General features: G+C 46.8%; 6 protein-coding genes across 6 annotated transcripts; 3 read left to right on the top strand and 3 right to left on the bottom strand.

Moving 5' to 3' along the window:
• Positions 1 to 26: 26 nt before the first annotated feature.
• Positions 27 to 1274, top strand: YOR1_1 (ATP-binding cassette transporter yor1; the record flags this gene model as incomplete). Its single annotated transcript, XM_049252206.1, has 1 exon — positions 27 to 1274. One exon carries the CDS (start codon positions 27 to 29, stop codon positions 1272 to 1274), a length of 1248 nt encoding a protein of 415 aa, XP_049108710.1.
• Positions 1275 to 1693: 419 nt separating this feature from the next.
• LOZ57_003152 (uncharacterized protein) lies at positions 1694 to 3471 on the top strand (the record flags this gene model as incomplete). Its single annotated transcript, XM_049252205.1, has 5 exons — positions 1694 to 1829; positions 1987 to 2082; positions 2161 to 2174; positions 2257 to 2430; positions 2488 to 3471. The coding sequence occupies 5 exons, from the start codon at positions 1694 to 1696 to the stop codon at positions 3469 to 3471; spliced, it is 1404 nt and encodes a 467-aa protein (XP_049108709.1).
• Positions 3472 to 8364: 4893 nt separating this feature from the next.
• LOZ57_003151 (uncharacterized protein) lies at positions 8365 to 9036 on the bottom strand (the record flags this gene model as incomplete). The annotated part of the gene is made up of 1 exon (XM_049252204.1): positions 8365 to 9036. The coding sequence occupies one exon, from the start codon at positions 9034 to 9036 to the stop codon at positions 8365 to 8367; it is 672 nt and encodes a 223-aa protein (XP_049108708.1).
• Positions 9037 to 9877: 841 nt separating this feature from the next.
• LOZ57_003150 (uncharacterized protein) lies at positions 9878 to 11640 on the bottom strand (the record flags this gene model as incomplete). Its single annotated transcript, XM_049252203.1, has 3 exons — positions 9878 to 10803; positions 10881 to 11476; positions 11531 to 11640. The coding sequence occupies 3 exons, from the start codon at positions 11638 to 11640 to the stop codon at positions 9878 to 9880; spliced, it is 1632 nt and encodes a 543-aa protein (XP_049108707.1).
• A 629-nt stretch (positions 11641 to 12269) lies between these two features.
• Positions 12270 to 13498, top strand: LOZ57_003149 (uncharacterized protein; the record flags this gene model as incomplete). Its single annotated transcript, XM_049252202.1, has 2 exons — positions 12270 to 13020; positions 13092 to 13498. 2 exons carry the CDS (start codon positions 12270 to 12272, stop codon positions 13496 to 13498), a joined length of 1158 nt encoding a protein of 385 aa, XP_049108706.1.
• A 482-nt stretch (positions 13499 to 13980) lies between these two features.
• Positions 13981 to 14675, bottom strand: CSH3 (the record flags this gene model as incomplete). Its single annotated transcript, XM_049252201.1, has 2 exons — positions 13981 to 14564; positions 14630 to 14675. The coding sequence occupies 2 exons, from the start codon at positions 14673 to 14675 to the stop codon at positions 13981 to 13983; spliced, it is 630 nt and encodes a 209-aa protein (XP_049108705.1).
• Between the last annotated feature and the right edge of the window lie 414 nt (positions 14676 to 15089).

Raw genomic sequence — 15089 nt, 5'->3', positions numbered from 1 at the left:
ATTTCTATCGCGCTTCTGCTCGTGAAATGAAACGGCACGAGGCCGTTCTCCGGTCTGTGGTATTTGCTCAGTTTGGCGAAGCTGTCTCCGGTACCGCATCAATCAGGGCCTATGGCCTACAAGATAACTTTATTCGCCGTATCCGCAGCGCAATTGACAACATGGACAGTGCATATTTTCTTACATTCTCCAACCAACGCTGGCTAAGTGTTCGGCTAGACGCAGTCGGCTGTCTCATGGTTTTTGTTACTGGGATATTGGTCGTAACATCCAGGTTTGATGTTGATCCTAGCATCTCTGGTTTAGTATTGTCTTTTATCCTCGCTATCTTCCAAATGCTGCAATTCACCGTACGGCAGCTGGCTGAAGTCGAAAATAACATGAACGCCACAGAACGAATCCACTATTATGGAACTCAAATAGAAGAAGAGGCCCCTCTGCACTTGCGTGAGCTAGACCAAAATTGGCCTCAGACTGGAGAAATAATTTTCTCGGATGTTCAGATGCGTTACCGAGATGGACTGCCTCTTGTCCTTCAGGGGCTAAATATGAAAGTTCACGGTGGCGAGCGTATTGGGATCGTTGGACGGACGGGGGCTGGAAAATCCAGTATTATGTCTGCTCTATTCAGGCTAACAGAGCTCTCCGGCGGAAGTATCAAGATTGACGGCATCGATATCTCCACTGTCGGCTTAAATGACCTCCGTTCCCGCTTAGCCATCATCCCTCAGGATCCCACACTGTTTCGAGGCACTGTCCGGTCAAACCTGGATCCTTTTCATCAATATAGCGACCTTGAACTCTGGTCCGCGTTGCGACAAGCCGATCTTGTTGGAGAAGAAAATACCACTTCTCCTCCTGAGTCAGGATCGGAGGAAACAGAGAATGCGGCACATATACAACAACGTATAAAATTAGATTCTGCTGTAGAGGAAGAAGGCCTCAATTTCTCCCTTGGACAACGGCAGCTCATGGCTCTTGCTCGAGCACTCGTCCGGAACTCCCGCATAATCGTTTGCGACGAGGCAACTTCGTCCGTCGATTTTGAGACAGACCAAAAAATTCAGGTAACCATGGCCCAGGGTTTCAAAGGCAAGACATTACTGTGCATTGCCCATAGGCTTCGCACGATCATCAATTACGATCGCATTTGCGTGATGGACCGGGGGCAAATCGCGGAATTTGATACCCCGCTAGCGCTCTGGGAGGCCGGAGGCATATTCAGGGGTATGTGTGATCGAAGCGGAATTGCGCGAGACGATTTTTTTGCATAGGAAGCTCTTGGATATGACGGAATTGGTCTCAATTTCAATGAAGAATGATTCATTGATATTTATGAAATTTTCATGGCGACGAGCGATTCTCGTTGGATCATATCATCGGAGTTGGGGTTTTTATGGATGTAAATATGCATGAGTAGCACTCCATATATAGACACACCATTACAACCTTGAATGGGTATATAATTCTTTTCAAAACCTGTCTGCTTCTTCAGTCAGCATTTCCATGTTATAGTTAACAGACAAGAGCCTTGCAGCCTTACTTCTCTGCCTGAACCTAGTTAACTAGTTCCAGCCACACGGCTGATTGACACCAGACCAGCCTTGCTCTCTCATCTCAAACATGCCAGAGAACAGTGCTCTTAAGCAAAAAAAATATATTAACTTATCATTACTATATTTCACCCTCTACCATGTCAAAATTAGAACCTAGAGGAGCTGGCCTGCATTTCTTGGATCTTCACCCCTTTGTGCGCTCTGTTGTCCAGGATAAGATTAGAGGTACGATTGTAGGATCTGCCTTGGGAGATTGTATTGGATTGTATACAGGTGAGTCTGTGACACACGAATATATACCATGGGTCAGGAAACCTCCGATAGTACTAGTTAGCCTCCAATGCAATACATTGAGAGAAGCCATAAGGGAGAACCGGCATTATTTACATATATAATCATCGAACCCAAGTTAACTTAGAGATTGATGTAGAATTCCTATCAAGCAAGATTGCGCACGACTCATACCCAGAAGGAAAATTTCAACTGGTCCACCCTGCTACTGCGTTTCGATATGATAGTCATAGAAGTAAGGAATACATACTGTATTTTCAGTATATTTTGACCATGCTGAACGCTGACCTGAGTTGAATTCACTGAAATTAAGATAAGTTTGACATGGTATGTTATGTTATTGCTGGCAAAGGCCATCTGTATACTGGATCTAAGCTGCCAAGGTGCCAGTGCTTATTCTTGCTTTTAGGGCTCGTGGACGGATGACACCGATCATGCCCTGCTAATTCTTCTCTCATACCTTCACCATGACGGCGAAAAACTCTCACCGCAGGATCTAGCAGAACGGTTGCGGATATGGGTGGAGCAGGGACTTCGAGCGCTAAATAGGCCACCACTTGGCCTTGGGAAAACGGTTGGCTCGGTATTGAAGCCCAATTGTCAAGCAATATAGTGACCTCCACACTGATCTCTCTTATAGGTTGTACTTGATAAAGAATATCTCGCAGATCCAGTTGCGACTGCTCACAAACAATGGGTTAATTCTGGTAGAAAGATGGCGCCAAATGGTTCGTTGATGCGAACTCATCCAGTGGGGATCGTATGCCTTGGCCACGACCTGGAGAAAACCTTCCAAATTACTACTGCCGTCTCTGTTATAACCCACGCAGATCCAAGATGTGTTGTCTCATGTTGTGTGGCGACAGGGTTGGTTCGTGGGATGTTGAGAGGCGATATACTCAATGAAACCGACGTTGATGGTCTAATTGATGATGCGTACCACTGGGTGGATGCATGGATAAGACATGGCCGAGTAGACGATGGAACTATCGTGAGAGATCCATTGCTTGAATTTGAGCAAGGCGAGCTGTTGGATCTCGAGGAGTTTAACAAACACGTTCGAGCAAAAACATTCCAAGAACTTGAACTAGACGACTCCATGAAAATGGGGTATGTCTATAAGTGTCTTGGAGCCGCAATTTTGAGCCTACGAATGGGAATTCGCCAAGCACCATATGAGATGTCTGCAGACTTTACCACGACCCCTTCGTCAAGTACAGTATTTGAAAAAATCATCACCGAGCTTACATTTGCAGCCGGAGACGCGGATACTAATGCTTGTGTGGCGGGCGCATTGCTTGGTTGCTGGTTCGGGTATAATTCTCTTCCAGCCCATTGGCGAGATGGCATGCGGGACCTTGACTGGTTAATCCAGAAATGCAAAGGAACAATTTACATCCTCCAGAAAGCTAGTGGGCATTCATCGGGCTACAGGGGCAGCGATGATCCAGATACCCGCCCGGACGGCGGAAAAGGGCTCATGAATCAACAAGAACTGGAAAAGCGAGATAGTGATTTCATGATGAAATACATGCTGAAGCATGCAGAGGGCGTGGAGCAGGAGAAAAAGAGACAGAAACAAAACAAAAAGAACAATAAGCTTTGGACTGGGATATTTGGGTGACTCGTTCCTCTTTGTTGAGATCTAGAATTCCGGCCCATGCTTGTTAATTTGAGTATGGAAGACAAGCATCTACATACACAATACGGAGTATTCTCAAATCTAACCTCTTATAAGCCTTTCTTTTTGTGAGAGGTTTAGTGCGGTTTAGAAAGAAGATTAAACCAGAGAATTGAACGGAAATATTGTCTTGTCCTCTAGATACCGTCGATAAAGCTCTGCGTCTTTCACCAACTTGAGAATAACAATATGCATAAAAGATATTGAGCCACGGCAAAACAACTTCATAGCAAGAGCGCGTCCTTAAATTCCGAGTCCGGCAAGGGGTAGCTTGACCCATGGGAGTCTACACCCCGTTAACTCTCTCAAGATAATATTGTTGGATTGAAATATTGTTGAAGGACTTGTTATCGATTGCACTGCATGATACAAGCAGATGGCATTCAACCGTGATATCCAACATGACCTGGGAGACTAAAAATCCTCAAGCCTGAGACTGCCAGTGGAGCCCAGCCACCCATAGCAAAAAGGGCCAAGCGGACCAAATCGGCGCCTCTCTTTCTTGCAGAGTGGGTTTCGTTTCCTTCATACTTCAGCATCATAATTTATGGCATGTGAAAGACTTGAAATACACCAACCAATAAGTATAGATCATCTTTCTTGCGGGTAAATGAACACTCTTGATATTTGAGGCATCGCTAAAAAATAGAATATCAGTTCTACCCTTCTCTCAGGTAGGAGAACTTACATGCTAACATTATCATCAAGCTCTACTCCGTATAGGCTCCCCAACACAGTCTTCACTGGGAAAGCCATAAGCCTGAAGAGAATTGAATACGGTGTTAGAAACTGATCGGACAGGAATAACTAAGCCAGAATTTTCAAAGGTCTACCTTCTCAGCAGATGCACATGAAATATATAGAAAGATAAGAAGTGCCTTCGATTTCAACATCTAGATCAGCAGGTATCGGTATTGTGGAATAAGATCTGTGGATTGCATTGATGCACAACTAGATGTCTATCTCACTGCTGGCGGAACTCGCTCATTTTAAATGGGAATTTTCACTCTTCCTTGGATACAAATTCAAGGAGCCTATCAAGAATGCACTTTGATCGACTGTGGCCAACTTTGCACGGTTGGGTTTCATTGGTACGAGTTATACTGCGACTGTACGGAGTATCGATTTACGATATTCGGGAAAACATCTGGCTCCTCCGCAGCAAACAACCTTTGAGAATATCCCATGATGCCTGCTGAGCAAAAATGGCGTTTCTTGTAGCCCTGTGAGGCGGCATCATCCAAGCATGCCTAAGGATTTGAATGCTGATAGGCCTGCGTCCTGACCAGATGCAAGTTGCTAGTTAATTCTTTCATTCGTCCAATTCAATTGTTTTTGGTAACATGGTTGATACGCTGTATCAACTACGTCATTCATAATCTGTTATGCCCCAATACGAACGCCCAGAGTTATAGTAGAATGAAATGAAGTTATCGGAGAAGGCCCGATAAACCGATTTGCTGTTCGGTTTGGGATGATAAGGTATGGTGTTGTATCCCACGCATGTTGGTCAAAATCTTTGGAGAATTGGGGGTCGACTATTCATTGTTAAGAAAAACACAGCACTCAGTCAAGTAATCATCACCATTGTGGCTTCGTAAAATGGCGCCCAAAAACCTCGCGATTGCAATGCCGGCTGGTTAGGCGTCCTGTTGATAATTCGTAAAAGTCGAAGGGCAGAGGATAAATGTGCCAAGACCAGATTTGTCCCGTTAAGGTAAGCCTGAAGGAAAATTGATTTTCCGATAAGCACGTGATCCACCACTACAAATTGTTTTTCCCGCAAAAATTCCTCTTCGTCCTTCTTCTTTCTTCAGATCAAAAACTACAGAATCTGCCACGACCGTCGTTTCAGTAAATCAATCCCCACAGCGATGTGTTGCCATGAGCTTTTTCAAAGCTCCTAAGATTCTCAGAATAATACATTCCCTGATAGGAAGTTTCTCTACCGTCGGGTCCTCTTTAATGAGGGCGATGGGAGAGAAATGTCGAAGACGGGATACATGCCATGTTTTGTTTTGTTTTATATCTCGACCGAGGCTTGCCGATTGTACAGGATAGAGTTGACTTCCAACCGGAAAATTCGCCTCAATTACTCCGTACCTACTCTCTCCCTATGTTAAAATGACCAATTGCCGTGCTCAATGACCTACCCGCGCATTGCTACACAATATGAATCCTCTATCATTCGTGCAGCTTCACTCTGTGTTACCATGCAACGGTATCATCAAAATCGCTTTGCAACAGCCAGTCTAAGTAACCGCTGACAACCAATTTAGCCCCCAGCAGCTGATCAGTTATTTCGGAAATCTAGAGCTCCGCGCCTAGCTCTATAGACTCCTTACTCCGATAGCTTGCATGTTCTATGTATATATGTCTTGTTATGATTGTGGGCTGTTACACCACTGGGCAAGTATCGTAAGCGCCGCTCTCTTAGACCCATTGAATCCTATACATAGTTCCCCGTATAGCCATAGTAAGACTCATGGAGCGGTGTAGGGAGTCTTATACTGGGATCTACAGAATTAAAGGATCCGTGCATCAATAGCGGGGGAGCTCCGTGACTTCTTTTTGTTGACATCCCTAGTACTCCGTACAGCTTGCCATTGGCATCTGCTGTATATGGTAGATTCGGCTCGGATCACAAGATTTCCTGCACCGCTGGGATGAGTGGAGGTATGAAAGAGCCTTTCGCATGTGAGCTGTGGGAAACGAGATTGACCGTTATTGAGATGACCTTAGCGACAATCGGCGCTGCAATGGCGCATAGATACACTAGGTGGCTCAAGGATAATATTTCCTAGATTCGTGATAATATGCTGAGAGAGAGGGTCCATTCGGTGTCTCAGTGGAGGAAGATAATCTGTTGCACCCAAACAAAGGTCCAGAGTTAGCGCCCGTCATGGCTATCTAACAATAGAGTAAGCAGCGTATTTGAGTCTTTAGTGGAGGGCCAACCATGTATGTGCATGGGGTATCATGAGAACACTATTTTCAGTTATCAAAACATCGTGGACCTTAAACTTCCCGCAGAGGAGTTGAAGATATGCTGCAGGAGAAAACATACTTTGGAATTCGCGCCAGCAGGTTTCCACACATGCTACAAGCAACGGCTCATATTTCTTGTAGCATGGAGCATGTAATAGAAACCAAGCAGTTTGGGGATTGTCATGAGCACCTGATTAGAAACCAGCGTTTCTAGCTGCCTTTCCTAGAATATTGGCTGCTCTTCAATTCTGCTTCTGAGAGAAGTACTCACGTACGTCCTGACTTCATTGAAGCAAAGTATGTGTAGGGACCTGTCTTCATCTCCGATTCGGGATATACAAACAAAAGAAATAAGGTACGGCGCGAACGTCAAAGTATAATTCCGTGTAGCCGACCAAGGCATTACCTCTAAATGGCCAATGGGAGGAGCAGAAGGTAACGTAAAGGGGAAAATACCCTGTCAGATGCTGAGAGAACAAGCTCTCGGCAGTGGCGACAGGGCATGCAGAATAGCGCTGGGAATCTTGCATGAAGAACCCCATTATAGCAAAGCTATACCTAAAAAGTCCTGAAGAATTGTGGATATCTTCCGGGTTACGACGGGAACCCATGTGCCATGCAGCAGCGCGAATAAAACAAGCAGCCTGCAGGAGGCCTGAAGAATGTTTGACCCTGGGTCAACGTCACATCCTCCAATCGTAGCCGTCAACTAATGAGAGGCGATCCCGCCCACTCTGCTATAGTCAGTCCTGTTAGAAATTGACATTATGAAACGAGAGAGCTTAAAACGACCTGGGGAAATGCATACCAGACCAAGAACGGCCAATGGGCGCAGGAGGAGGCATTTCTGAGCGTACAGACTGCCGGGGGCGATTACTGTTGCCGGGGCGATACATCGTCTTCGCGCCCTGTGTGGTCCCTCTGCAGCCGCCGGGGATGTAGGAAAAATCGCAGGTAGTTAACCGCGCGGCCCGCTCATGTTGAAGCACCAACCGTGATGCGTAGATGCTCGTTTCTTGAGCCCTTTCGCCCCAGCTTGCGATATAGACGCCGACATCTCACGGACTGATTGGCGGCCTGATTGATACCTGAGTTTCGTTAGGAGTGGGATTTTTTTAGAGCTGGGGTCCATTGCCACTCGCGAAGAGAAACGATGTGTCTTTCTGGTCAATGCTTTTAAAGATAAAAGGGCGGACGTTTGCCAGATATGGCTTCATCCTCTGAGTCACTTGTGCCCACCTGCTCCAGTCCAGTGACAGCTTGTCGATCTTAGTGTTCGCACTCCGCGATCACACTCTCCTCTGCCTCCCTTGCATAACGCCTGCTCCCTACTCGACCATTGCCACGCGCAACAACGCTACTGGTAAGTGTGGCGGTCCTAGCTCGTTCGAGGGCTCCCACTTCTTCTGGTGTGCAGCCAGTCCAGCACCAATCAGACACTTGACTAACAAGTAACAGTAAACAGCGCTGTGAGCTGCATCCTGCACTACTTGCGTTGGTTCACCGTCTTCTCTCCCGCAGCCGCCTGGGGTGTCGTCCGGGATCTTGCATTTGCTGTCCAATCACGGTCCGCCTTGGCTTTCCCCCTAAACGGACTAGACTTTCCGCTTTCCACACTATCCCAAAACAGGCCTAGCTGTTGCTAATCTGGGAGCAAACCCTGTCGGCTCGGACTTGGCATCACGCTTAAATCGCTTCTTCGCTGCTTATTGGCCGCTTCTACGCGCCCATCCAACCCAACACGGCTCTCGCCCTCATCAACTAACGCTTCGATCTAACTGTCGCTGAGCCCGAAATCTCTTTCAACTGCCACCTTTTTGTTGCTTGCCTGCCTGCAACCGATCCTGTTTACGTGTCGACACCTGATACAACGGTACCCCTAGGTCCACTCTTGCTCCAAACATAGCCGGGCGATCTGTCTCTCATACATACATTACTGTTTACCTCGTCCTCTGCCAGGACAGCTTCTGTATATCGGGCCGTTCTGTTCTTTCTGCTGCTTAGCTGGACTGTTCTGCTGTTTGATATCCTCAGCCCAACTCTTCTCAAAATGCCCGTTGCATCAAAGCCCACTTTGGCACCGCTTGATACTTCCAAGTCACTGGTGTTTCCGTCTGAGCTACATGACAGCCCACTATTCTCGGCTAAAATAGATTTGATCAAAAATGAAGACGCTCTGAAGACGCCGATAACACCGCCAGTGGCATACACGGAGTTTCTGAAGACTCTTACGCCAATGATTGCGAGCCCCCTGTCATCAAGCATATCTTCTACAGACAAATCCTCTTCTCGATCTGCTGCGTCTTCGAACCCGCCAACAAGCTCATATTTCTGCAACTGCGAGGCCCATCGCAAGTCGCCGCCTCTGCAGACACCATCATCTGCTGCGGTAACCAAGTCTCTGTCAGAGAACCAGAAGACGCCGAGAACTCCAATCAATCTGCGCTCAGTACGCACTCCAAGGTCAGCAAAAGGCTCGCCGATCGCAGAATCTCCTCGAAGCGCTTCTTTGCGTGCCATATTGTCCCCCACGGGGGAGTCAACCGCTGAGACCAGCATTCGATACCTCGATGCTTCGCGGTGCTCTTCCTGCGCACGCCCCGTTACCGTCCGCCAGGTAGTTACTCGGACGATAACATATAAGAGAACTCCATTGGAGCCGGCGCCAAGGGGAAAACGAAGAAAGGTAGAAGAAGAGAAGTAGACTGAGAGGCCTGCCCTTGGCCTATTGATGAATCTGGGCTCTTTTCATTTTTCTATTAGCTAGGAGTTTTGTATTTGGTGCCTTGTCTAGCATGTTCCGAATCTCAGCCAGTTGTTTTATGATTTAGTTTAATGAATGTCAGGGAGAAATGATTGTGTGTTTTTTATCGATTTTTCTTGTTCTGCCTCTTGATTTTTAGAAGCGATGAGACAGTGTGTTCTGACGGCACCTATACTATCTGCCCCTTTTGCGCTGATCAGCAAGCAAGCATCTGCATACGGATATTGCCCGAGTTCAAGAGGAAAATAGTTTCATTTGGTGCGTGCATTAGCATGAATCTTCATATTTCTTGTACGAGCAGGGCTCGTTCACTGCTCCACTCTTGCTAGTAGCTGCTAACTGCTCCTACACAATTCTATAAGCAAAGGCTATTGATAAGAAGGGACAGTGTCTGCGCCCTCAGTCTGAGTTATAGATGAGCAGTTAATCAAAAATAAGTTGATCAAGCAGCATTATTGGCGCCGCGATCAAATTGGCCGAAAAGAAAAGGTAGAGCTTCGGTGTGAGCTGTCACATGTATCAGCACCGAGGGCGTGTAAATGCACTCCATAAGAGGTACATGTCCGATCTCAGTATCTTATAGAGGGGAATGGATAATTAATATATAGGGGGTGCTGGTGACTGATCATCATCATCTTTGAAAGGCCATGTTTGCCAACAGATGTTGCGTTGGTGGGGTTCTGCTTGCTTCACCATCTCCATTCTAAACTCTAGATTCATATTCATGGCGAAATCAAAATTTTCGGGCTCCGTACCTCCCTCGGAGTCAATAGACATGGATTCCCGCATCTGCGAAAGCATGCTGGCCGACTCGTTCCAATCGTTTGCCTCGCACAAAGCTGTCTGTTGCTCCTCAGGTGTAAAAAAAATGGGGCATGGATGCTCAGGTGAGAAGGTATCCCAATTTTTAGCAACATAGACGAGTGACATCTTCAGGTTGATATAATCAGCGTCCCAAGGATACCCAGTCTGAGATATCAGAAATTGTAGAAGTCCAATATTCTTCAATCGCATTGTCTTATAATGCAATTTATTTCCCAAGCCTGTTGCGGCAGTATAATAAAGATTTCCCTCTTCAAAGCGATGTTTAATCCAAGCTTTCTGCTTCTCAGAATCGCTAAGCCGATCAAAGTCATCTGGCAACTCTGGCCTTTTTATTGATTGTGGGCGACTCAATTCATGTTCACAAAACGCCGGATAGCCTGCCTGCATAAATAAAGGAAGTATCGCTGTATCCTGCCAATCAATGAAGCTTATGATCTTGCTGGAATTAGGCTCTAAGATGATGTTTGGCAGGCTTAAATCTGGATGGCGGAGGGTGGGTTGACAGACTGTTGTATCTTGTGGGACTAAGAAAGGTGCAGCCAGAAGATATTGGGAGAGAAGGGAACTATGTTCTGATGGATCCAGAAGCTCTTGAGTAGGGAGGATGAACGTTCGTCGGCGTTGTGGGGTAGCAAATCTTCTGATCCAAGTTAATTCTCGAGAGGCAGCTGCGGTCATTGCATCCTTGGGCTGCGTCCCTATTGTCCACATTAGCGACCAATCCAGTAGAATGCTCAAATAAATTCATTGCAGTATATCATGATGGTGTACGTACAAGGGCCTCTGTCAATATTCAAATCCTGACGTTCATCAAACCAAAATACTCGCTTTGCAATAGGGCCAATACAGAACCGTTCCGCACTGGTGAGTGGTATGCCCATTGGGATATCCTCGTTATAGTAGAGGCTTCCGAAAGCCGGGAACCTATAAGAAAATAGCCTTTCTTCCATTCTTGCTAATTGATTCATCACGCCCTTAATCTCGTTGGTCGAAAGTGTGAGCCACCGTGAAGCTAGGCTTTCTCCCCGAATACGCTCCATAATAACATATTCGGAGCCAACAGGGTTATCGGCTGTGGAAGAGTGAGCAAGGACCTCAGGTATCGGTAAATCAAGGATAGTCCGGAGAAAGTCCATGGTTGCCACTTCACTAGCAGTGGAATAAAATGGAGTTCCGGCAATCGGTGTAGGTATTCTCGCGATCACCTCATTTCCATTGTCCATTGTGAGAAGAAAAATTTTGTTAAAACCACCTTCAGCCATTTTCTCAATGTGAACACAATCGCTACCAACAGCTCTGGCAGCCGTACGCATAAGCTCCTGAGCATTGAATCGGACATAGCGCTCTCTTAGTCGCTGATCTTCATTGAAACTGTACGAGTATCAGTGCTTATCACAAGCACCACGGAGTACAGTATATAATAACCTACATCCAGCGTCTAGACGTATGCCGAAAAAAAGATTCGTCGGAATTTGATAATAAAGGTGCTTGCGAAGTGGATTCTGTAAAATGACAAGAATCTTGTGAGAAAGCATGGCGGAGAAACCGCACGGGCCGTACGGCTTGGAATGACCCGCGAAAAGTTGATATAATCCGAGGGAACATGGCGGAAAATCAGAATTTTGTTGAGATAGCAGTCAAGGGCAATCAACGGAGTATGGGGGTGCCCAGGTAGGGAGGTGTTTGAATTGCAGTACCACTCTAACAGACGCGTAGTTACCATAATAACCAGATTATTGGCCTATTTGCGGGCACAAGTTAGGCTTCATGTTATATGGGCCCCATATAGACTGCCAGGCTGTACTCCATATGTAGAGTGTTAGCCAGCTGTCTCGCAGGCAACAGTATGTTTGTAACTATTATTCCGAAAGTGAGCCCTTCTGGCGGGACTAGAAGGCGGGACGGATTAATGTATGTACGAAGCCTGAAAGGAGGCTGTGAAGTTACATAGTTTAGGCACTTCGTATAGGACTGATTTCATAATTCCAAATTAATGGAGACTCCCCGGCGGGCCCAACCTTCTCACCCAGAGATCACAGTGCTTGAGGCACTTTACACCTTGTCCATTGTTAACAAAGGTTCTATTGAATAGTTACTCTTAGCCAACTTTCGTTTTAAGAAAGACTACATCTTCAGCTGCAGCCCAAACGAGGGCGCCTAGAGCATGGCCCAGGAATTTCTCCTTGACGCGCGCAGCGACTTCGCCGCTCTAGAAACGCCCCGCGCTCCCCATAAGCTTCAATCGCTCACTGCACTTTCGCGCTTCGAATTTGAAGCGGGCAAAGGAAATGAGGGTACCAAAATCCTGATGGTGGAATGGGAAAACGATGACATGACCAGATCGCCCGTCGGCTCATGGCACGTTTCTTGGGATAAAAAGCACATCGTTCTTCCAGCAGATGATCGGACGAACGACCACGTCAGACGCTGTTACTTCTTGTTGCCTCCGGGCGCGACCATCCCGCCGGTTATTAGCCTTACTTACGAACCTCCCCCGAACTCCGCAGAGACTGTTAGACGGGGCGGTGACTCCATACAGATAAATCCCTTGCCTGCCATATTTCCTCCGGAGCTGGGTGCTACGGCGCGGTCAGCCGGGAAGAAGGGCGTACTGCACACTATTTGGGCAAAGAAAAGGCTCCAAGTCCTTGAACGAGAGATCAAAGAAGAGTCGAAGCATAACCTGGAGGGAGTCGCACTGGCGATGGCACTGCAAGAAAAGGAGTGGATAGAAGCGAATTTTGGAGTTGCCGGACGGCCACCGCCATTGTCGCAACCGCTGAATCTGTCCATCAATGTTAGCTCTGCCCCTATGAGCCCTCGTACACCATTGTCGCCAGGCGGAAGTAAATTGAGTGAAAAACTAAAAGGCTTAAGACTGGAAACAAGCGAGAAGGATCTTACCAGAAGAGCCGGTAAGAACGTAGTTCGAGTATCTCCAATCGGCTGTTCTATGGCTCTTGACACTAACGTCGGTGACACATAGGCAACATATCAATCCCCGGCACGAGCTTGGACCCGGGCCTTCATCCTCTATCGCCTGACGAACCTGATGTAGCCATATCCTCTTTCAACTCTTTCGCCAATACTCCCATTCGCGCCTCTCCTGAGTCACAGCCGCAGCAACCCCAACAAGTCCCCAAAACCGTTTCACACGCGCCTCCAAAATCGATACAGCAGCACCAAGCGCAGCTTGACTCGTTTGCCTCAATTTCTATGCAGCCAATGCATAGTATCAGACAAAACAACACTTCAAGCAGCTTAGACATGGATTCCGGAGACGGCCTCTTTGCTAAGGCGCTCAGTCCTCGATCTCCAGATATTCCACGCAGCCCATTCTCATTTTCACCTGAGGAAACACTCCCCTATGCAATGGGCACAAGCAGATTCTGAGGGAAACCTTTATGCACTTTGGCCTTCTTTTCCCCCATTTCGCTTTAGTTGAATAAATTTATGCTGGATGATATAATGAAAAGAAAAGGGTCACGAACACATCACAAGGCTTGGCGCCAAGCCCCGACATAGCCCCAGCGTCTTCACTGCGTTCTTTGCTTACATATTGGCTTAGCCGCTGAGTCTCGTCCAATTTGACAACGTGGTTTTTTAGGTCAGCGATGATCAATAGCCCTGTATATATCTGATACAGGACCACGTATACCTGGCACGTCAGCCTCTGTATATATCAACTGTTCGTGTTCGGAGTCAACCATATAAAACGATATCATTTCCTGTAGAAATACAATATCAAAAATCTTCTCTCACTGAAAGCATATCCTTGATAGCCAAGATATTCATACACCTGCACATCTTATCAAATCTCACCACCTATCGCCATTTTAACTCCCCAAGTAAAACTAGAACAAAATAGCTCCAGATCACTGTTTCTTTTTCGATAAACTAGGCTGCCTTGCCACCTTAGGCGCCTCTTTCTCTTTCTGGTCATTCTTCTCCTCGCCCTTCTTATTGAAATTGTCAACTTCCTCCTTCTCTTTCCTCTCGGCATACCACTGGCCGGCCTGCAACACCAAGACCCCAACGAGCACCAAGGCCAAGATTGTATTACTCGCTGCAAGCACCTTCAAACTATCCTCTCTGCCAAGAATCTGTTCAGACTCTTCCCCAGTCACACTCTTACCGTAGTCGCCAGCTGTGACGATGCGAAGACCTTTAACGATATTCGAAATGTAGACGATGACGCCACACATATAAAGAACAAGACTTGCGCCATCGAAGAGCATGTTAGATTCAGAGGGACGGTAGAGTTTCATGATAAGTCCAGCGAGACCGAGGAAGATGACGATGTGGAGGATGCGAGGAATCAAGGGAGGCGAGGCATGGAGGAATTTAAGGTGGGCTTCCAGGTAATCGAAGTGAGATGCTGGGGTGGCGACGGTAGACCATAGTAGCGGGTAGTCATAGGGAAAGAGTGAGAAGATGATTCCGAGAAAAAAAGATGTCGCTACACAAATCTAGTTATGAGGTGCAATTCCTAGTAGTGTGATGGGGGTTTGCGGCGAAACATACGACAGACAATGAGGAAGGTCGCGAACGACCCATTTGAAAACGCCATTGCTAAGATATTTTTTAGGCGAGATAAGAGAAAGGATTCCTAGTTTTTTGGGATCCGTTGCGGCGAGTTCAGCTGCAAGGGTAACAAAGAATCAGCTGTCAATGCCAGAGAGCTCAATAGAGAGGCTGGGTGGAGCTTTACTAGGTGATAACACAACAAAGATTCAAACTGAGGGCGCAGTCACCACGCAGCGGTCTCTCGACTTCTCAGAGCTTGGCTCTTTTCTGGCAGCAGACAAAGAGTGATAATGCTTCTAAGCCTGAGACGAGGTGTTCAAATCTTCTAGAAGGCGGTTGGGGTGCTTGGCATTGCAACCCCACAAACTGTATCTTACATAAGCTATGGATTAGTAGTAGACATGTGATCGGCTATCTTACATAAGCGTCGGCGACTGATTCACGTGCATAGGCGACC

This window comes from Ophidiomyces ophidiicola (assembly GCF_022830035.1).
Source record: "Ophidiomyces ophidiicola strain CBS 122913 chromosome Unknown scaffold_10, whole genome shotgun sequence".
Lineage (NCBI taxonomy): Eukaryota > Fungi > Ascomycota > Eurotiomycetes > Onygenales > Onygenaceae > Ophidiomyces > Ophidiomyces ophidiicola.
This window is presented reverse-complemented; position numbering and strand designations above follow the sequence as displayed.